Source organism: Salmo salar, chromosome 11, assembly GCF_965601325.2.
Source record: "Salmo salar chromosome 11, fSalSal1, whole genome shotgun sequence".
NCBI lineage: Eukaryota > Metazoa > Chordata > Actinopteri > Salmoniformes > Salmonidae > Salmo > Salmo salar.
Genome location: NC_138301.1, coordinates 49,543,985 through 49,568,151, shown reverse-complemented (window position 1 = coordinate 49,568,151; position 24,167 = coordinate 49,543,985). Strand labels below are relative to the sequence as shown.

The 24,167-nt window shown below is 45.4% G+C and overlaps 1 protein-coding gene across 1 annotated transcript in view; it reads right to left on the bottom strand.

The window, feature by feature from the left end:
* Window positions 1-24,167, bottom strand: part of LOC106592139 (multiple epidermal growth factor-like domains protein 10) — a 665,433-nt gene that overhangs the window by 577,764 nt on the left and 63,502 nt on the right. The window contains exon 3 of the mRNA XM_082958003.1: window positions 10,164-10,410. Coding sequence (XP_082814129.1) covers window positions 10,164-10,410 — 247 coding nt within the window. The remainder of the gene's footprint in view (window positions 1-10,163; window positions 10,411-24,167) is intronic.

Genomic DNA, 24,167 nt, shown 5'->3' with positions numbered 1-24,167 from the left:
AATGTATTGAAGCACCCACACATAGCCTGGTGTCTGATCTGAACTGTTTAATGTATTGAAGCCCCCACACATAGCCGGGTGTCTGAACTGAACTGTGTAATGTATTGAAGAACCCACACATAGCCTGGTGTCTGATCTGAACTGTGTAACGTAATGTATTGAAGAACCCACATATAGCCTGGTGTCTGATCTATACTGTGTAATGTAATGTATTGAAGCACCCACACATAGCCTGGTGTCTGATCTGAACTGTGTAATGTAATGTACTGAAGCACCCACACATAGCCTGGTGTCTGATCTGAACTGTGTAATGTAATGTATTGAAGCCCCCACACATAGCCTGGTGTCTGATCTAAACTGTGTAATGTAATGTATTGAAGCACCCACACATAGCCTGGTGTCTGATCTAAACTGTGTAATGTAATGTATTGAAGCACCCACACATAGCCTGGTGTCTGATCTGAACTGTGTAATGTAATGTATTGACGCACCCACACATAGCCGGGTGTCTGATCTGAACTTTGTAATGTATTGAAGCACCCACACATAGCCTGGTGTCTGATCTGAACTGTGTAATGTAATGTATTGAAGCACCCACATATAGCCTGGTGTCTGATCTATACTGTGTAATGTAATGTATTGGAGCACCCACACATAGCCTGGTGTCTGATCTGAACTGTTTAATGTATTGAAGCCCCCTCACATTGCCTGGTGTCTGATCTGAACTGTGTAATGTATTGAAGCACCCACACATAGCCTGGTGTCTGATCTGAACTGTGTAATGTATTGAAGCACCCACTCATAGCCTGGTGTCTGATCTGAACTGTGTAATGTATTGAAGCACCCACACATAGCCTGGTGTCTGATCTGAACTGTGTAATGTAATGTATTGACGCACCCACACATAGCCGGGTGTCTGATCTGAACTGTGTAATGTATTGAAGCACCCACACATAGCCTGGTGTCTGATCTGAACTGTGTAATGTAATGTATTGAAGCCCCCACACATAGCCTGGTGTCTGATCTAAACTGTGTAATGTAATGTATTGAAGCACCCACACATAGCCTGGTGTCTGATCTGAACTGTGTAATGTATTGAAGCACCCACACATAGCCTGGTGTCTGATCTGAACTGTGTAATGTAATGTATTGAAGCACCCACACATAGCCTGGTGTCTGATCTGAACTGTTTAATGTATTGAAGCCCCCTCACATAGCCTGGTGTCTTATCTGAACTGTGTAATGTATTGAAGCACACACATAGCCTGGTGTCTGATCTGAACTGTGTAATGTAATGTATTGACGCACCCACACATAGCCGGGTGTCTGATCTGAACTGTGTAATGTATTGAAGCACCCACACATAGCCTGGTGTCTGATCTGAACTGTGTAATGTAATGTATTGAAGCACCCACATATAGCCTGGTGTCTGATCTATACTGTGTAATGTAATGTATTGAAGCACCCACACATAGCCTGGTGTCTGATCTGAACTGTGTAATGTAATGTATTGAAGCACCCACACATAGCCTAGTGTCTGATCTGAACTGTTTAATGTATTGAAGCCCCCTCACATAGCCTGGTGTCTGATCTGAACTGTGTAATATATTGAAGCACCCACACATAGCCTGGTGTCTGATCTGAACTGTTTAATGTATTGAAGCACCCACACATAGCCTGGTGTCTGATCTATACTGTGTAATGTAATGTATTGAAGCACCCACACATAGCCTGGTGTCTGATCTGAACTGTGTAATGTAATGTATTGAAGCACCCACACATAGCCTGGTGTCTGATATGAACTGTTTAATGTATTGAAGCCCCCTCACATAGCCTGGTGTCTGATCTGAACTGTGTAATGTATTGAAGCACCCACACATAGCCTGGTGTCTGATCTGAACTGTGTAATGTAATGTATTGACGCACCCACACATAGCCGGGTGTCTGATCTGAACTGTGTAATGTATTGAAACACCCACACATAGCCTGGTGTCTGATCTGAACTGTGTAATGTAATGTATTGAAGCCCCCACACATAGCCTGGTGTCTGATCTAAACTGTGTAATGTAATGTATTGAAGCACCCACACATAGCCTGGTGTCTGATCTAAACTGTGTAATGTAATGTATTGAAGCACCCACACATAGCCTGGTGTCTGATCTGAACTGTGTAATGTAATGTATTGACTCACCCACACATAGCCTGGTGTCTGATCTGAACTGTGTAATGTAATGTATTGAAGCACCCACATATAGCCTGGTGTCTGATCTATACTGTGTAATGTAATGTATTGAAGCACCCACACATAGCCTGGTGTCTGATCTGAACTGTGTAATGTAATGTATTGAAGCACCCACACATAGCCTGGTGTCTGACCTGAACTGTTTAATGTATTGAAGCACCCACACATAGCCTGGTGTCTGATCTGAACTGTGTAATGTATTGAAGCACCCACACATAGCCTGGTGTCTGATCTGAACTGTTTAATGCATTGAAGCACCCACACATAGCCTGGTGTCTGATCTAAACTGTGTAATGTAATGTATTGAAGCACCCACACATAGCCTGGTGTCTGATATGAACTGTGTAATGTAATGTATTGAATCAGCCACACATAGCCTGGTGTCTGATGTGAACTGTGTAATGTAATCTATTGAAGCACCCACACAGAGCCTGGTGTCTGATCTGAACTGTGTAATGTAATGTATTGAAGCACCCACACATAGCCTGGTGTCTGATCTGAACTGTGTAATGTAATGTATTGAAGCACCCACACAGAGCCTGGTGTCTGATCTGAACTGTGTAATGTAATGTATTGAATCACCCACACATAGCCTGGTGTCTGATCTCAACTGTGTAATGTAATGTATTGAAGCACCCACACATAGCCTGGTGTCTGATCTGAACTGTGTAATGTAATGTATTGAAGCACCCACACATAGCCTGGTGTCTGATCTGAACTGTTTAATGTATTGAAGCCCCCTCACATAGCCTGGTGTCTGATCTGAACTGTGTAATGTATTGTAGCACCCACACATAGCCTGGTGTCTGATCTGAACTGTGTAATGTAATGTATTGACGCACCCACACATAGCCGGGTGTCTGATCTGAACTGTGTAATGTATTGAAGCACCCACACATAGCCTGGTGTCTGATCTGAACTGTGTAATGTAATGTATTGAAGCACCCACACATAGCCTGGTGTCTGATCTGAACTGTGTAATGTAATGTACTGAAGCACCCACACATAGCCTGGTGTCTGATCTAAACTGTGTAATGTAATGTATTGATGCACCCACACATAGCCGGGTGTCTGATCTGAACTGTGTAATGTATTGAAGCACCCACACATAGCCTGGTGTCTGATCTGAACTGTGTAATGTAATGTATTGAAGCACCCACACATAGCCTGGTGTCTGATCTGAACTGTTTAATGTATTGAAGCACCCACACATAGCCTGGTGTCTGATCTGAACTGTGTAATGTAATGTACTGTAGCACCCACACATAGCCTGGTGTCTGATCTGAACTGTTTAATGTATTGAAGCACCCACACATAGCCTGGTGTCTGATCTAAACTTTGTAATGTAATGTATTGAAGCACCCACACATAGCCTGGTGTCTGATCTAAACTGTGTAATGTAATGTATTGAAGCACCCACACATAGCCTGGTGTCTGATATAAACTGTGTAATGTAATGTATTGAAGCACCCACATATAGCCTGGTGTCTGAAATGTATGTGTCTTACCCAACTCCACTGTCTACCATTGTTATATACATGTATAGTTGTTATATATACAGTACTGTCACGTGTACTACCTCTCTGGCCTCTAGGTCATCAGGCTGCTGATTATCCCGCACACCTGTCACCATCGCCTCATGACACTCACCTGGACTCCATCACCTCCTTGATTATCTTCCCTATATCTGTCACTCCCCTTGGTTCTTTCCTCAGGTGTTATTGACTCTGTTTTCATGTCGGTGCATTGTTTGTGTTTCCTGTTTGTTGTTTCTTATATTTATTAAAACACTCACTCCCTGAACTTGCTTCCTGACTCTCTGCATAATCGTTACACGTATGTACAGTTGTAATATATATATATACACTGCTCAAAAAAATAAAGGGAACACTTAAACAACACAATGTAACTCCAAGTCAATCACACTTCTGTGAAATCAAACTGTCCACTTAGGAAGCAACACTGATTGACAATAAATTTCACATGCTGTTGTGCAAATGGAATAGACAACAGGTGGAAATTATAGGCAATTAGCAAGACACCCCCAATAAAGGAGTGGTTCTGCAGGTGGGGACCACAGACCACTTCTTAGTTCCTATGCTTCCTGGCTGATGTTTTGGTCACTTTTGAATGCTGGCGGTGCTTTCACTCTAGTGGTAGCATGAGACGGAGTCTACAACCCACACAAGTGGCTCAGGTAGTGCAGCTCATCCAGGATGGCACATCAATGCGAGCTGTGGCAAGAAGGTTTGCTGTGTCTGTCAGCGTAGTGTCCAGAGCATGGAGGCGCTACCAGGAGACAGGCCAGTACATCAGGAGACGTGGAGGAGGCCGTAGGAGGGCAACAACCCAGCAGCAGGACCGCTACCTCCGCCTTTGTGCAAGGAGGAGCAGGAGGAGCACTGCCAGAGCCCTGCAAAATGACCTCCAGCAGGCCACAAATGTGCATGTGTCTGCTCAAACGGTCAGAAACAGACTCCATGAGGGTGGTATGAGGGCCCGACGTCCACAGGTGGGGGTTGTGCTTACAGCCCAACACCGTGCAGGACGTTTGGCATTTGCCAGAGAACACCAAGATTGGCAAATTCGCCACTGGCGCCCTGTGCTCTTCACAGGTGAAAGCAGGTTCACTCTGAGCACATGTGACAGACGTGACAGAGTCTGGAGACGCCGTGGAAAACGTTCTGCTGCCTGCAACATCCTCCAACATGACCGGTTTGGCGGTGGGTCAGTCATGGTGTGGGGTGGCATTTCTTTGGGGGGCCGCACAGCCCTCCATGTTCTCGCCAGAGGTAGCCTGACTGCCATTAGGTACCGAGATGAGATCCTCAGACCCCTTGTGAGACCATATGCTGGTGCGGTTGGCCCTGGGTTCCTCCTAATGCAAGACGATGCTAGACCTCATGTGGCTGGAGTGTGTCAGCAGTTCCTGCAAGAGGAAGGCATTGATGCTATGGACTGGCCTGCCCGTTTCCCAGACCTGAATCCAATTGAGCACATCTGGGACATCATGTCTCGCTCCATCCACCAACGCCACGTTGCACCACAGACTGTCCAGGAGTTGGCGGATGCTTTAGTCCAGGTCTGGAAGGAGATCCCTCAGGAGACCACCCGCCACCTCATCAGGAGCATGCCCAGGTGTTGTAGGGAGGTCATACAGGCACGTGGAGGCCCCACACACTACTGAGCCTCATTTTTACTTGTTTTAAGGACATTACATCAAAGTTGGATCAGTCTGTAGTGTGGTTTTCCACTTTAATTTTGAGTGTGACTCTAAATCCAGACCTCCATAGGTTAATAAATTGGATTTCCATTGATTATTTTTGTGTGATTTTGTTGTCAGCACATTCAACTATGTAAAGAAAAAAGTATTTAATAAGATTATTTCATTCATTCAGATCTAGGATGTTTTATTTTAGTGTTCCCTTTATTTTTTGGAGCAGTATATATATATATATATATATATATATATATATATATATATATATATATATATATATATATGTAGAGTTATATATACAGTATCAGTCAAAAGTTTGGACACACCTACTCTTTCAAGGTTTTTTTTCTTTTTTTCACTATTTTCTACATTGTAGAATGATAGTGGAGACATCAAAATTATGAAATAACATATAAAATCATGTAGTAACACAAAAAGTGTTAAACAAATCAAATTATACTTGAGATTCTTCAAAGTAGACACCCTTTGCCTTGATGACAGCTTTGCACAACCTTGGTATTCTCTCAACCAGCTCCATGAGGTAGTCACCTGGAATGCATTTCAATTAACAGGTGTGCCTTGTTAAAAGTTAATTTGTGGAATTTCTTTCCTTCTTAATGCGATTGAGCCAATCAGTTGTGTTGTGACAAGGTAGGGTGTTCTTCCATGCCGTCCCTAGGAGGGGTGCGTCACTTGAGTGGGTTGAGTCACTGACGTGGTCTTCCTGTCCGGGTTGGCGTCCCCCCTTGGGTTGTGCCGTGGCGGAGATCTTTGTGGGCTATACTCGGCCTTGTCTCAGGATGGTAAGTTAGTGGTTGAAGATATCCCTCTAGTGGTGTGGGGGCTGTGCTTGGCAAAGTGGGTGGGGTTATATCCTGCCTGTTTGGCCCTGTCTGGGGGTATCATCGGATGGGGCCACAGAGTCTCCTGACCCCTCGGATGGGGGCTAGGGTCAGTCTGTTATATCTGGAGTATTTCTCCTGTCTTATCTGGTGTCCTGTGTGAATTTAAGTATGTTCTCGCTAATTCTCTCTTTCTTTCTTTCTTTCTTTCTCTCTTTCTTTCTTTCTCTCTCTTGGAGGACCTGTGCCCTAGGACCATGCCTCAGGACAACCTAGCATGATGACTCCTTGCTGTCCCCAGTCCACCTGGCCGTGCTGCTGCTCCAGTTTCAACTATTCTGCCTGCGGCTATGGAACCCTGACCTGTTCACCGGACGTACTACCTGTCCCATACCTGCTGTTTTCAACTCTCTAGAGACAGCAGGAGCGGTAGAGATACTCTCAATGATCGGCTATGAAAAGCCAACTGACATTTACTTTTGAGGTGCTGACTTGTTGCATCATCGACAGCTACTGATCTTCCCTGTGGCTCAGTGGTAGAGCATGGTGTGTGCAACACCAGGGTTGTTGGTTTGATTCCCACGGGGGGCCAGTACAAAAAAATAAAAATGTATGAAATGTATGCATTCACTACTGTAAGCTGCTCTGGATAAGAGTGTCTGCTAAATGACTAAAATGTAAAATGTACTGTGATTATTATTATCTGACCATGCTGGTCATTTTTGAACATCTTGGCCATGTTCTGTTATAATCTCCACCGGCCACCCCTCATAGCCTGGTTCCTCTCTAGGTTTCTTCCTAGGTTTTGGCCTTTCTAGGGAGTTTTTCCAAGCCACCGTGCTTCTACACCTGCATTGTTTGCTGTTTGGGGTTTTAGGCTGGGTTTCTGTACAGCACTTTGAGACATCAGCTGATGTAAGAAGGGCTATATAAATACATTTGATTTGATTTGATTTAGGGGTGGTATTCAGAAGATAGCCCTATTTGGTAAAAGGCAAGTCCATATTATGGCAAGAACAGCTCAAATAAGCAAAGAGAAATGACAGTCCATCATTAATTTAAGACATGAAGGTCAGTCAAAGCGAAACATTTCTAGAGCATTGAAAGTTTCTTCAAGTGCAGTCGCAAAAACCATCAAGCGCTATGATGAAACTGGCTCTCATGAGGACCGCCACAGGAAAGGAAGACCCAGAGTTACCTCTGCTGCAGAGGATAAATGCATTAGAGTTAACTGCACTGCAGATTGCAGCCCCCCAAAAATGTTTCACAGAGTTCAAGTAACAGACACATCTCAACATCAACTGTTCAGAGGAGACTGTGTGAATCAGGCCTTTATGGTCAAATTGCTGCTAAGAAACCACTACTAAAGGACACCAAAAAGAAGAAGAGACTTGCTTGGGCCAAGAAACACGAGCAATGGACATTAGACCGGTGGAAATCTGTCCTTTGGTCTGGATGAGTCCAAATTTGAGATTTTTGGTGTGGGTGAACGGATGATCTCTGCATGTGTGGTTCCCACCATGAAGCATGGAGGAGGAGGTGCTTTGCTGGTGACACTGTCTGTGATTTATTTAGAATTCAAGGCACACTTAACCAGCATGGCTACCACAGCATTCTGTAGCGAAACGCCATCCCATCTGGTTTCGCTTAGTGGGACTATCATTTGTTTTTCAACAGGGCAATGACCCAAAACACACCCCCAGGCTGTGTAAGGGCTATTTGACCAATGAGAGTGATGGAGTGCTGCATCAGATGACCTGGCCTCCACAATCACACGACCTCAACCCAACTGAGATGGTTAGGGATGAGTTGGAACGCAGATTGAAAGAAAAGCAGCCAACAAGTGCTCAGCATATGTGGGAACTCTGTTGGAAAAGCATTCCTCATGAAGCTGGTTGAGAGAACAGCCAAGAGTGTGCAAAGCTGTCATCAAGGCAAAGGGTGGCTACTTTGAAGAATTTTAAATATAAAAATATATTTTGATTTGTTTAAAGCTTTTTGGTTACCACATGATTCCATATGTGTTATTTCATAGTTTTGATGTCTTCACTATTATTCTACAATGTAGAAAATATAGAAAATTAAGAAAAGCCCTTGAATGAGTAGCTATATCCAAACAGACTGGTACTGTATATATAGTTGTCACTTTGACTACCGATGTTATACAGCATATACACTTTCAGATTCATCGCTCAACCTGGACCAGAGGAGAACAGTAGATAAGATAACCAGTTAACCTGTTAGGGCTAGGGGGCAGTATTGACACGGCTGGATAAAAAAAACATACCCGATTTAATCTGGTTACCACTCCTACCCAGTAACTAGAATATGCATATACTTATTACATATGGATAGAAAACACCCTAAATTTTCTAAAACTGTTTGAATGGTGTCTGTGAGTATAACAGAACTCATTTGGCAGGCAAAACCCTGAGACATTTTCTGACAGGAAGTGGATACCTGATGTGTTGTATTACCTTTAAACCTATCCCATTGAAAAACACAGGGGCTGAGGAATATTTTGGCACTTCCTATTGCTTCCACTAGATGTCACCAGCCTTTACAAAGTGTTTTGAGTCTTCTGGAGGGAGATCTGACCGAACAAGAGCCATGGAACGATGATGGCCCATTAGACACCTGGCGCGCGAGTTCATGTTGGGTACCCTCGTTCCAATACGTTATAAAAGAGTATGCATTCGTCCACCTTGAATATTATTCATGTTCTGGTTAAAAAAGGCCCTAATGATTTATGCTATACAACGTTTGACATGTTTGAACGAACGTAAATATATTTTTTCCCCTCGTTCATGACGAGAAGTCCGGCTGGCTTAGATCATGTGCTAACAAGACGGAGATTTTTGGACATAAATGATGAGCTTTTTTGAACAAAACTACATTCGTTATGGACCTGTGATACCTGGAAGTGACATCTGATGAAGAGAATCAAAGGTAATGGATTATTTACATAGTATTTTCGATTTTAGATCTCCCCAACATGACGGCTAGTCTGTATCGTAACGCGTATTTTTCTGGGCGCAGTGCTCAGATTATTGCAAAGTGTGATTTCCCATTAAGGTTATTTTGAAATCTGGCAAGTTGATTGCGTTCAAGAGATGTAAATCTATAATTCTTTAAATGACAATATAATATTTTACCAATGTTTTCTAATTTTAATTATTTAATTTGTGTTGTTGACTTGACTGCCGGTTATTGGAGGGAAACGATTTCCTCAACATCAATGCCATAGTAAAACGCTGTTTTTGGATATAAATATGAACTTGATAGAACTAAAAATGCATGCATTGTCTAACATAATGTCCTAGGAGTGTCATCTGATGGAGATTGTAAAAGGTTAGTGCATCATTTTAGCTGGTTTTATGGTTTTGGTGACCCTGTCTTTGAATTGACAAAACATTACACACAACTCTTGTAAATGTACTGTCCTAACATACTCTAAATTTATGCTTTCGCCGTAAAACCTTTTTGAAATCGTAAAACGTGGTTAGATTAAGGAGATGTTTATCTTTCAAAGGGTGTAAAATAGTTGTATGTTTGAAAAATGTGAATTTTGACATTTATTTGGATTCAAATTTGCCGCTCTTGAAATGCACCTGCTGTTGATGGAGTGCACCACGGGTGGCACGCTAGCGTCCCACCTAGCCCATAGAGGTTAACAGTAAGGGAAAAGTGCAGACACTCACAATGCCCCGGTAAACAGATGAGTCATCCCATCAACTTAAAACAATCTCCTACATCACCTGGAGCCCCTGAGGACAAACCCCTACACAATAACCAGGAACCAGTAGGTGTCATAATAGTCATAGGGTCATAGACTGATGAGGTGACTGAAGACACTCACATAGCCCCGGTGTATCCCGGTGCACACAGGCACTCTCCAGTCTCGTGATGGCAGGTGGCACCGTTGAGACACTGGCACTCTAGCTGGCATCCCTTCCCGTAGAACCCCGCCTCACACAGCTCCTCGCAGCGCCAGCCCTGGTACCCGTCCGTACACACACACGCCCCCGTGATAGGGTTACACTGGGCCCGGTTCTGACACTGGCACCGGTTAGTGCAGTGGGGGCCCCAGAGGTCAGCCTGACAACCTGGATAGAGTGAGAGGTACACAAAACATTAAACATGACAACCTGGAGAGAGAGAGAGAGAGAGAGAGAGAGAGAGAGAGAGAGGTACACAAAACATTAAACATGACAACCTGGAGAGAGAGAGAGAGAGAGGAGAGAGAGAGAGAGGTACACAAAACATTAACCTGTTAGGGCTAGGGGGCAGTATTGACACGGCTGGATAAAAAACATACCCGATTTAATCTGGTTACCACTCCTACCCAGTAACTAGAATATGCATATACTTATTACATATGGATAGAAAACACCCTAAATTTTCTAAAACTGTTTGAATGGTGTCTGTGAGTATAACAGAACTCAAATGGCAGGTCAAAACCTGAGAGATTCCTTTACAGGAAGTGGCCTGTCTGACCATTTCTTGAACTTCTTTTCCATCTCTATCATTTACTAAGGATCTCTGCTCTAACGTGACACTTCCCACGTCGTCCATAGGCGCTCAGAGCCCGGGAAAAAACAGAATGTCGTCATTCCAGCCCCAGGCTGAAACACATTATCGCCTTTCTCAAGTGGCCGATCAAGGGACACTGGGCTTATGCGCGTGACCCCGACCGCCCCCGCCTTTGGGATTTTTTCCTCTGTTTGCCGAAAAGGAGATTCCCTGTCGGGATATTATCGCTTTTCTACGAGAAAAATGTCGTAAAAATTGATTTTAAACAGCGGTTGACATGCTTCGAAGTACGGTAATGGAATATTTAGAATTTTATTGTCACGAATTGCGCCATGCGCGCGACACTTCTTTACTATTTCGGATAGTGTCTGGAACGCACGAACAAAACGCCGCTATTCGGATATAACGATGGATTATTTTGGACCAAACCAACATTTGTTATTGAAGTAGCAGTCCTGGGAGTGCATTCTGACGAAGACAACAAAAGGTAATCAAACTTTTATAATAGTAAATATGATTATGGTGAGTGCTAAACTTCCCGGGTGTCTAAATAGCGAGCCCATGATGCCTGGGCTATGTACTTAGAATATTGCAAAATGTGCTTTCACCAAAAAGCTATTTTAAAATCGGACATATCGAGTGCATAGAGGAGTTCTGTATCTATAATTCTTAAAATAATTGTTATGCTTTTTGTGAACGTTTATCGTGAGTAATTTAGTAAATTGTTAGTAAATTCCCTGGAAGTTTGCGGAGGGTATGCTAGTTCTGAACGTCACATGCTAATGTAAAAAGCTGTTTTTAGATATAAATATGAACTTGATTGAACAAAACATGCATGTATTGTATAACATAATGTCCTAGGGTTGTCATCTGATGAAGATCATCAAAGGTTAGTGCTGCATTTAGCTGTCTTCTGGGTTTTTGTGACATTATATGCTAGCTTGAAAAATGGGTGTCTGATTATTTCTGGCTGGGTACTCTGCTGACATAATCTAATGTTTTCATTTCGTTGTAAAGCCTTTTTGAAATCGGACAGTCTGGTTAGATTAACGAGAGTCTTGTCTTTAAATAGCTGTAAAATAGTCATATTGTCACGTCCTGACCAGCAGATGGAGCTGTTGTAGTAGTTTTGGGGTCAGGACGTGGCAGTCTTGTGTGTGTGTGTGTGTGATTGTTCTGTGTTGGTCTTGTGACTCCTGATCAGGAACAGCTGGGGATCGTTGTTCCTGATTGGGAGTCATATATGTAGGAGTATGTTTGTCACTTGGTTTTGTGGGTAGTTGTTTTTGCACTGCGTTGGTGAGCCTGCAAAACTGTTTAGTGTTGTGGGTATCATTTATTGTTTTGTCAAGTGGATGCGTTACTCTTTTTTTTGTTAACCTCTTGGGGCTAGGTGGGACGCTAGCGTGCCACCCGTGGTGCACTCCATCAACAGCAGGTGCATTTCAAGAGCGGCAAATTTGAATCCAAATAAATGTCAAAATTCTAATTTTTCAAAAATACAACTATTTTACACCATTTGAAAGATAAACATCTCCTTAATCTAACCACGTTTTACGATTTCAAAAAGGTTTTACGGCGAAAGCATAAATTTAGAGTATGTTAGGACAGTACATTTACAAGAGTTGTGTGTAATGTTTTGTCAAGTCAAAGACAGGGTCACCAAAACCATAAAACCAGCTAAAATGATGCACTAACCTTTTACAATCTCCATCAGATGACACTCCTAGGACATTATGTTAGACAATGCATGCATTTTTAGTTCTATCAAGTTCATATTTATATCCAAAAACAGCGTTTTACTATGGCATTGATGTTGAGGAAATCGTTTCCCTCCAATAACCGGCAGTCAAGTCAACAACACAAATTAAATAATTAAAATTAGAAAACATTGGTAAAATATTATATTGTCATTTAAAGAATTATAGATTTACATCTCTTGAACGCAATCAATTTGCCAGATTTAAAAATAACCTTACTGGGAAATCACACTTTGCAATAATCTGAGCACTGCGCCCAGAAAAATACGCGTTGCGATACAGACTAGACGTCATGTTGGGGAGATCTAAAATCGAAAATACTATGTAAATAATCCATTACCTTTGATTCTCTTCATCAGATGTCACTTCCAGGTATCACAGGTCCATAACGAATGTAGTTTTGTTCAAAAAAGCTCATCATTTATGTCCAAAAATCTCCGTCTCGTTAGCACATGATGTAAGCCAGCCGGACTTCTCGTCATGAACGAGGGGAAAAAATATATTTCCGTTCGTTCAAACATGTCAAACGTTGTATAGCATAAATCATTAGGGCCTTTTTTAACCAGAACATGAATAATATTCAAGGTGGACGAATGCATACTCTTTTATAACGTATTGGAACGAGGGTACCCAACATGAACTCGCGCGCCAGAGTCTAATCGGCCATCACCGTTCCATGGCTCTTGTTCGGTCAGATCTCCCTCCAGAAGACTCAAAACACTTTGTAAAGGCTGGTGACATCTAGTGGAAGCAATAGGAAGTGCCAAAATATTCCTAAACCCCTGTGTTTTTCAATGGGATAGGTTTAAAGTCAATACAACACATCAGGTATCCACTTCCTGTCAGAAAATGTCTCAGGGTTTTGCTTGCCAAATGAGTTCTGTTATACTCACAGACACCATTCAAACAGTTTTGGAAACTTTAGAGTGTTTTCTATCCATATATAATAAGTATATGCATATTCTAGTTACTGGGTAGGATTAGTAACCAGATTAAATCGGGTACATTTTTTTTATCCAGACGTGCAAATGCTGCCCCCTAGACCCAACAGGTTAATTAAAATATGAGTATCCACAACTCCGCTGCATTTTGGTCTTCCCTGCAACACAACGAAGGATTTTGTGACAGAACTACCCACCACCAAAGGACCAAGCAGCGGAGAAGAGGACAGAGGCAAGTGAGGGAGGAATGTTGGAAGCAGCGCGCTCGGGAGGTGATGGATTCCTGGTCGCTGGAGGTGTTGACGGAGAGGATTGACTGGACATGGGAGCAGTTGCGGGTCCACTGTGACAACCTGCCTGGGAGTCAGGTAGAACCCGAGAGGCAGCCCCAATAATTTTTTAGGGGGGGGCACAAGGGCTATTTGGCGGGGCGAGATTACAGCCCCAGGCCAGCTCCCCGTACCCTTGTAGGGCAGACTGGACAGGTCCCGTGCTTTGGGGTTGGGGCTGTGGTGAGGCCTGGGATTTTCAGGCCGGTAGGCAAGGTACCAGCGCCCCGCATGTGCCAGGGCAAAGTAGGCATCGAGCTGGAAGGGGTGATGCCAACCCTGCGCTCAAGACCGCCAGTGCGCCCTTTCGGTCCGGTGTTTCCCGCTAGACGCACTAGCATGGAGGTGCGTGTCTCCAGGCTGGCACGTCCAGTACCAGCCCCACGCATCAGGAGTCTAGTGCGTCAGCCCAGCCTCGCCAGTCAACAGTCGCCAGAGCTGACCGCCAGTCAACAGTCGCCAGAGCTGACCGCCAGTCAACAGTCGCCAGAGCTGACCGCCAGTCAACAGTCGTCAGAGCTGCCCGCCAGTCAACAGTCGTCGGAGCTGCCCGCCAGTCAACAGTCGTCGGAGCTGCCCGCCAGTCAACAGTCGTCGGAGCTGCCCGCCAGTCAACAGTCGTCGGAGCTGCCCGCCAGTCAACAGTCGTCGGAGCTGCCCGCCAGTCAACTGTCGTCAGAGCTGCCCGCCAGTCAACAGTCGTCGGAGCTGCCCGCCAGTCAACAGTCGTCGGAGCTGCCCGCCAGTCAACAGTCGTCGGAGCTGCCCGCCAGTCAACAGTCGTCGGAGCTGCCCGCCAGTCAACAGTCGTCGGAGCTGCCCGCCAGTCAACAGTCGTCGGAGCTGCCCGCCAGTCAACAGTCGTCGGAGCTGCCCGCCAGTCAACAGTCGTCGGAGCTGCCCGCCAGTCAACAGTCGTCGGAGCTGCCCGCCAGTCAACAGTCGTCGGAGCTGCCCGCCAGTCAACAGTCGTCGGAGCTGCCCGCCAGTCAACAGTCGTCGGAGCTGCCCGCCAGTCAACAGTCGTCGGAGCTGCCCGCCAGTCAACAGTCGTCGGAGCTGCCCGCCAGTCAACAGTCGTCGGAGCTGCCCGCCAGTCAACAGTCGTCGGAGCTGCCCGCCAGTCAACAGTCGTCGGAGCTGCCCGCCAGTCAACAGTCGTCGGAGCTGCCCGCCAGTCAACAGTCGCCGGAGCGGCCAGACTGCGCTGAACTGCCGGAGTGGCCAGACTGCGCTGAACTGCCGGAGTGGCCAGACTGCGCTGAACTGCCGGAGTGGCCAGACTGCGCTGAACTGCCGGAGTGGCCAGACTGCGCTGAACTGCCGGAGTGGCCAGACTGCGCTGAACTGCCGGAGTGGCCAGACTGCGCTGAACTGCCGGAGTGGCCAGACTGCGCTGAACTGCCGGAGTGGCCAGACTGCGCTGAGCTGCCGGAGTGGCCCGACTGCGCTGAGCTGCCGGAGTGGCCCGACTGCCACGAGCTGCCGGAGTGGCCCGACTGCCACGAGCTGCCGGAGTGGCCCGACTGCCACGAGCTGCCGGAGTGGCCCGACTGCCCCGAGCTGCCGGAGTGGCCCGACTGTCCTCCGGCCCAGCCCGAGGGGCCCGACTGTCCTCCGGCCCAGCCCGAGGGGCCCGACTGTCCTCCGGCCCAGCCCGAGGGGCCCTCCTGTCCTCCGGCCCAGCCCGAGGGGCCCTCCTGTCCTCCGGCCCAGCCCGAGGGGCCCTCCTGTCCTCCGGCCCAGCCCGAGGGGCCCTCCTGTCCTCCGGCCCAGCCCGAGGGGCCCTCCTGTCCTCCGGCCCAGCCCGAGGGGCCCGTCTGCCTGGCGCAGCTATCGGCGCCACCGAAGTGGGCGACGCCGAGGGTGGAGCAAGGTCCACGTCCTGCACCGGAGCCACCTCCAGGATAGGTGGGTTGGGGAGGGAGGGTGTAGCACAGTGCCGTCGTTGACGGCAGCCACCCTCCCTTCCCTCCCTTATTGTTTAGGGGTTATTGTTTATGGGTTTTGTTGGGGATTTTGTTTGTTGGTGTTTTGTGTTGTTAGGTGCATTCCGGGGTCTGCACCTTGAGGGGGGGTACTGTCACGTCCTGACCAGCAGATGGAGCTGTTGTAGTAGTTTTGGGGTCAGGACGTGGCAGTCTTGTGTGTGTGTGTGTGTGATTGTTCTGTGTTGGTCTTGTGACTCCTGATCAGGAACAGCTGGGGATCGTTGTTCCTGATTGGGAGTCATATATGTAGGAGTATGTTTGTCACTTGGTTTTGTGGGTAGTTGTTTTTGCACTGCGTTGGTGAGCCTGCAAAACTGTTTAGTGTTGTGGGTATCATTTATTGTTTTGTCAAGTGGATGCGTTACTCTTTTTTTTGTTAACCTCTTGGGGCTAGGTGGGACGCTAGCGTGCCACCCGTGGTGCACTCCATCAACAGCAGGTGCATTTCAAGAGCGGCAAATTTGAATCCAAATAAATGTCAAAATTCTAATTTTTCAAAAATACAACTATTTTACACCATTTGAAAGATAAACATCTCCTTAATCTAACCACGTTTTACGATTTCAAAAAGGTTTTACGGCGAAAGCATAAATTTAGAGTATGTTAGGACAGTACATTTACAAGAGTTGTGTGTAATGTTTTGTCAAGTCAAAGACAGGGTCACCAAAACCATAAAACCAGCTAAAATGATGCACTAACCTTTTACAATCTCCATCAGATGACACTCCTAGGACATTATGTTAGACAATGCATGCAGGGGCTGAGGAATATTTTGGCACTTCCTATTGCTTCCACTAGATGTCACCAGCCTTTACAAAGTGTTTTGAGTCTTCTGGAGGGAGATCTGACCGAACAAGAGCCATGGAACGATGATGGCCCATTAGACACCTGGCGCGCGAGTTCATGTTGGGTACCCTCGTTCCAATACGTTATAAAAGAGGATGCATTCGTCCACCTTGAATATTATTCATGTTCTGGTTAACCTGTTAGGGCTAGGGGGCAGCATTTGCACGTCTGGATAAAAAAATGTACCCGATTTAATCTGGTTACTAATCCTACCCAGTAACTAGAATATGCATATACTTATTATATATGGATAGAAAACACTCTAAAGTTTCTAAAACTGTTTGAATGGTGTCTGTGAGTATAACAGAACTCATTTGGCAGGCAAAACCCTGAGACCAATTACAGGGACCAGGACAGGCAGCAGACCAATTACAGGGACCAGGACAGGCAGCAGACTAATTACAGGGACCAGGGCAGACAGCAGACTAATTACAGGGACCAGGACAGACAGCAGACTAAGGGGTGTGGTTGAAATGGAGGCCGGGGGAGGGGGCGAGCCTGCTACAGCTATATTAGATGGGACTTGAAAGGGGTGTGTTTGAAATGGAGGCGGGGGAGGGGGCGAGCCTGCTACAGCTGTATTAGATGGGACTTGAAAGGGGTGTGTTTGAAATGGAGGCGGGGGAGGGGGCGAGCATGCTACAGCTATATTAGATGGGACTTGAAAGGGGTGTGTTTGAAATGGAGGCTGGAAAGGGGGCGAGCCTGCTACAGCTGTATTAGATGGGACTTGAAAGGGGTGTGTTTGAAATGGAGGCGGGGAAGGGGGCGAGCCTGCTACAGCTGTATTAGATGGGACTTTGAAAAATGGCGGAAATCACCAACCAAAATACATGTTGTATCACATTGACCATAGCATGTTCTGGAAGCCCAACTGATTCTGAGTTCGGGCAGATAAAGTTTAAATGAGAAAACTTTTTCTAAGACGCATACTTTTCTGATTTTCCCGAACTCACTTCCTTGTTGAAATCACTTGCTGCTTGCGCTTTTGAAGTCCACAATGTAAAGGGGAGGATCTGAGGCGTTCTGAGGCTCTGTGAAACCAGACGTCTGGACAGAGAGAGAGAGACGGCTGGTGGGCGAGACTACTAAATCCCCCTCCATCTCTCCTTTTCTCCTTCACTCATCCCTCTTTTGTGTTACTTCTAACTATCTAAAACAAAAGCCATTTTAGCTTTTGAAGGCAAACTGTATGTGTCACAGCAGGCTTATTATAATGTGAACCGTACAGTAACACACATTACCATTCCGTTACTCATTAGCAGCAACAATAGGCCATGAGTCCCCATGACAGGTCTTATAAAAGACCACATACCTGGCTACACTGCAGGTACTTCTCACCATGGTTGGCAAATCCTATGCTATGACTAAAACCTCTTGAGAGAGAGAGAGAGAGAATGGTTCAGCATTAAAGGAGGACCAAGAAGAAAGAACAGCAGGAATGAGTGTGGTCTGTCATTTACTTCATGTTTTAAGGCTGGGCCACAGTGACCCAGGCAGGATATTCAGTACAGACAACCAACCCAACCACACATCCACATACATGCATATGTAGCAGATGGGGGATGTGATCAACTCACTCCTCAGCCTGAAGTGTCTCCACTTGTGCTGCCCGATAGCTAGCTTTTCGGTGACGTAACTGGTTAAGATGCTTCAGGATAGCGGTCACGTGTGTTTGCGAGGCAGAGGACCCGGGGTTCAAGCCTCGTTATGAGCCGAATCAGAAGGAAGCTGTCCTTACTAAGCTAGCAGCACGGCATCCAGTCAGGAGGAAGTGGTACTTACTAAGCTAGCAGCACGGCATCCAGTCAGGAGGAAGGGCCGCTAGCGCCGGCTCCGTCAGGGGGGGCTACAGCTAGCAGCACGGCATCCAGTCAGGAGGGGAACGCTGCGCCGGCTCCAGCGGGGGTGGTACTACAGCTAGCAGCACGGCATCCAGTCCTGAGATATCATGAGGAAGCTGTACTCACTAAGCTAGCAGCACGGCATCCAGTCCTCTACATGTACACACATGCACACTGTCTGAGTAACTCCTTCCCTTTATCTGGTTTGCTAAAATTTGACAGTTTACAACATAAAACCCACTAACGGCATTTAACAGTAGTTGAAAAATCCACAAGCAACTCCTCTTCTCAAGACACACATAAGATTCTAGCTTCCATGGTGGGGAGAGAAAAGCCTGTCCTCGTGGGGAAACAGGATGAGGGCCCCCTGCTGGGTGTGTGTGTGAGGATGACATTGTATCTGTTGGAAGGAAAACTATAATACATGACACGCTCTATTTCTATCCATATTACTCAACCAGGATTAGGAGGGAAAGGAAAAGCAGGCAGACTGGGACGGAGGGACGGAGGGACGGAGGGAGGGCTACTGATTTAAGGCATGGACAGTTTACAGTACTGTGCTGATCCAGGGAGCTTGACATGAGAAAAGGATGGAGAGAAAGAGAGAAGAGAGAAGAGATAGAGTGAGTGAGATAGAGAGACAGAGAGAGAGAGAGAGAGAGAGAGAAAGAGGGAGAGAGAGAAAGAGAGAGAAAAGAGAGAGAGGGAGAGAGAGAGAATCTGATGTTATTGAACTGCAGCTATCCTGGTGAAGGGTACATTACTATCCTGGTGAAAGGTACAGTATTATCCTGGTGAAGGGTACAGTACTATCCTGGTGAAGGGTACAGTACTATCCTGGTGAAAGGTACAGTATTATCCTGGTGAAGGGTACAGTACTATCCTGGTGAAGGATACAGTACTATCCTGATGAAAGGTACAGTACTATCCTGGTGAAGGGTACAGTACTATCCTGGTGAAGGGTACAGTACTATCCTGGTGAAGGGTACAGTACTATCCTGGTGAACGGTACAGTATTATACTGGTGAAAGGTACAGTATTATCCTGGTGAAGAGTACAGTATTATCCTGGTGAAAGGTACAGTACTATCCTGGTGAAGAGTACAGTATTATCCTGGTGAAGTGTACAGTATTATCCTGGTGAAAGGTACAGTACTATCCTGGTGAAGGGTACATTACTATCCTGGTGAAGGGTACAGTACTATCCTGGTGAAAGGTACAGTACTATCCTGGTGAAAGGTACAGTACTAACCTGGTGAAGGGTCCAGTACTATCCTGGTGAAGGATACAGTATTATCCTGGTGAAATGTACATTACTATCCTGGTGAAGGGTACATTACTATCCTTATGAAAGGTACAGTACTATCCTGGTGATGGGTACATTACTATCCTGGTGAAAGGTACAGTACTATCCTGGTGAAGGATACAGTATTATCCTGGTGAAGGATACAGTACTATCCTGGTGAAAGGTAAAGTATTATTCTGGTGAAAGGTACAGTATTATCCTGGTGAAAGGTACAGTACTATCCTGGTGAAAGGTACAGTACTATCCTGGTGATGGGTACAGTATTATCCTGGTGAAGGATACAGTACTATCCTGGTGAAAGGTAAAGTATTATTCTGGTGAAAGGTACAGTACTATCTTGGTGAGGGGTACAGTATTATCCTGGTGAAGGATACAGTACTATCCTGGTGAAAGGTAAAGTATTATTCCGGTGAAAGGTACAGTATTATCCTGGTGAAGGATACAGTACTATCCTGGTGAAAGGTAAAGTATTATTCTGGTGAAAGGTACAGTATTATCCTGGTGAAGGGTACAGTACTATCCTGGTGAAAGGTACAGTATTATCCTGGTGAAGGGTACAGTACTATCCAGGTGAAAAGTACAGTACTATCCTGGTGAAGGGTACAGTATTATCCTGGTGAAGGATACAGTACTATCCTGGTGAAAGGTAAAGTATTATTCTGGTGAAGGGTACAGTATTATCCTGGTGAAGGGTACAGTACTATCCTGGTGAAGGGTACAGTATTATCCTTGTGAAAGGAACAGTACTATCCTGATGAAAGGTACAGTACTATCCTGATGAAGGATACAGTATTATCCTGGTGAAGGGTACAGTACTCTCCTGGTGAAGGATACAGTACTATCCTGATGAAAGGTACAGTATTATCCTGATGAAGGGTACAGTACTATCCTGGTGAAGGGTACAGTACTATCCTGGTGAAGGGTACAGTACTATCCTGGTGAAGGGTACAGTACTATCCTGGTGAACGGTACAGTATTATCCTGGTGAAAGGTACAGTATTATCCTGGTAAAGAGTACAGTATTATCCTGGTGAAAGGTACAGTACTATCCTGGTGAAGAGTACAGTATTATCCTGGTGAAGTGTACAGTATTATCCTGGTGAAAGGTACAGTACTATCCTGGTGAAGGGTACATTACTATCCTGGTGAAGAGTACATTACTATCCTGGTGAAGGGTACAGTGCTATCCTGGTGAAGGGTACATTACTATCCTGGTGAAAGGTACAGTACTATCCTGGTGAAGGGCACAGTACTATCCTGGTGAAAGGTACAGTACTATCCTGGTGAAGGGTACATTACTATCCTGGTGAAAGGTACAGTATTATCCTGGTGAAAGGTACAGTACTATCCTGGTGAAGGCTACAGTACTATCCTGGTGAAAGGTACAGTACAATCCTGGTGAAGGGTACATTACTATCCTGGTGAAAGGTACAGTACTATCCTGGTGAAGGGTACAGTATTATCCTGGTGAAGGGTACAGTACTATCCTGGTGAAGGGTACAGTATTATCCTGGTGAAAGGTACAGTACTATCCTGGTGAAGGATACAGTATTATCCTGGTGAAGGGTACAGTACTATCCTGGTGAAGGATATAGTACTATCCTGATGAAAGGTACAGTATTATCCTGGTGAAGGGTACAGTACTATCCTGGTGAAGGGTACAGTACTATCCTGGTGAAGGGTACAGTACTATCCTGGTGAACGGTACAGTATTATCCTGGTGAAAGGTACAGTATTATCCTGGTAAAGAGTACAGTATTATCCTGGTGAAAGGTACAGTACTATCCTGGTGAAGAGTACAGTATTATCCTGGTGAAGTGTACAGTACTATCCTGGTGAAAGGTACAGTACTATCCTGGTGAAGGGTACATTACTATCCTGGTGAAGAGTACATTACTATCATGGTGAAGGGTACAGTGCTATCCTGGTGAAGGGTACATTACTATCCTGGTGAAAGGTACAGTACTATCCTGGTGAAGGGCACAGTACTATCCTGGTGAAAGGTACAGTACTATCCTGGTGAAGGGTACATTACTATCCTGGTGAAAGGTACAGTATTATCCTGGTGAAAGGTACAGTACTATCCTGGTGAAGGCTACAGTACTATCCTGGTGAAAGGTACAGTACAATCCTGGTGAAGGGTACAGTACTATCCTGGTGAAAGGTACAGTACTATCCTGGTGAAGGGTACAGTATTATCCTGGTGAAGGGTACAGTACTATCCTGGTGAAGGGTACAGTATTATCCTGGTGAAAGGTACAGTACTATCCTGATGAAAGGTACAGTACTATCCTGGTGAAGGGTACAGTACTATCCTGGTGAAGGGTACAGTACTATCCTGGTGAAGGATACAGTACTATCCTGATGAAAGGTACAGTATTATCCTGGTGAAGGGTACAGTACTATCCTGGTGAAGGGTACAGTACTATCCTGGTGAAGGGTACAGTATTATCCTGGTGAAAGGTACAGTACTATCCTGGTGAACGGCTACAGTACTATCCTGGTGAAAGGTACAGTACAATCCTGGTGAAGGGTACATTAATATCCTGGTGAAAGGTACAGTACTATCCTGGTGAAGGGTACAGTATTATCCTGGTGAAGGGTACAGTACTATCCTGGTGAAGGGTACAGTATTATCCTGGTGAAAGGTACAGTACTATCCTGATGAAGGGTAGAGTACTATCCTGGTGAAGGGTACAGTACTATCCTGGTGAAGGGTACAGAACTATCCTGGTGAAGGGTACAGTACTATCCTGGTGAACGGTACAGTATTATCCTGGTGAAAGGTACAGTATTATCCTGGTGAAGAGTACAGTATTATCCTGGTGAAAGGTACAGTACTATCCTGGTGAAGAGTACAGTATTATCCTGGTGAAGTGTACAGTATTATCCTGGTGAAAGGTACAGTACTATCCTGGTGAAGGGTACATTACTATCCTGGTGAAGAGTACATTACTATCCTGGTGAAGGGTACAGTACTATCCTGGTGAAAGGTACAGTACTATCCTGGTGAAAGGTCCAGTACTATCCTGGTGAAGGATACAGTATTATCCTGGTGAAATGTACAGTACTATCCTGGTGAAGGGTACATTACTATCCTGATGAAAGGTACAGTACTATCCTGGTGAAGGGTACATTACTATCCTGGTGAAAGGTACAGTACTATCCTGGTGATGGGTACATTACTATCCTGGTGAAAGGTACAGTACTATCCTGGTGAAGGATACAGTATTATCCTGGTGAAGGATACAGTACTATCCTGGTGAAAGGTAAAGTATTATCCTGGTGAAATGTACAGTACTATCCTGGTGAAGGCTACAGTACTATCCTGGTGAAAGGTACAGTACAATCCTGGTGAAGGGTACATTACTATCCTGGTGAAAGGTACAGTACTATCCTGGTGAAGGGTACAGTATTATCCTGGTGAAGGGTACAGTACTATCCTGGTGAAGGGTACAGTATTATCCTGGTGAAAGGTACAGTACTATCCTGGTGAAGGATACAGTATTATCCTGGTGAAGGGTACAGTACTATCCTGGTGAAGGATATAGTACTATCCTGATGAAAGGTACAGTATTATCCTGGTGAAGGGTACAGTACTATCCTGGTGAAGGGTACAGTACTATCCTGGTGAAGGGTACAGTACTATCCTGGTGAACGGTACAGTATTATCCTGGTGAAAGGTACAGTATTATCCAGGTAAAGAGTACAGTATTATCCTGGTGAAAGGTACAGTACTATCCTGGTGAAGAGTACAGTATTATCCTGGTGAAGTGTACAGTACTATCCTGGTGAAAGGTACAGTACTATCCTGGTGAAGGGTACATTACTATCCTGGTGAAAGGTACAGTACTATCCTGGTGAAGGGCACAGTACTATCCTGGTGAAAGGTACAGTACTATCCTGGTGAAGGGTACATTACTATCCTGGTGAAAGGTACAGTATTATCCTGGTGAAAGGTACAGTACTATCCTGGTGAAGGCTACAGTACTATCCTGGTGAAAGGTACAGTACAATCCTGGTGAAGGGTACATTACTATCCTGGTGAAAGGTACAGTACTATCCTGGTGAAGGGTACAGTATTATCCTGGTGAAGGGTACAGTACTATCCTGGTGAAGGGTACAGTATTATCCTGGTGAAAGGTACAGTACTATCCTGATGAAAGGTACAGTACTATCCTGGTGAAGGATACAGTATTATCCTGGTGAAGGGTACAGTACTATCCTGGTGAAGGATACAGTACTATCCTGGTGAAGGGTACAGTACTATCCTGGTGAAAAGTACAGTACTATCCTGGTGAAGGGTACAGTATT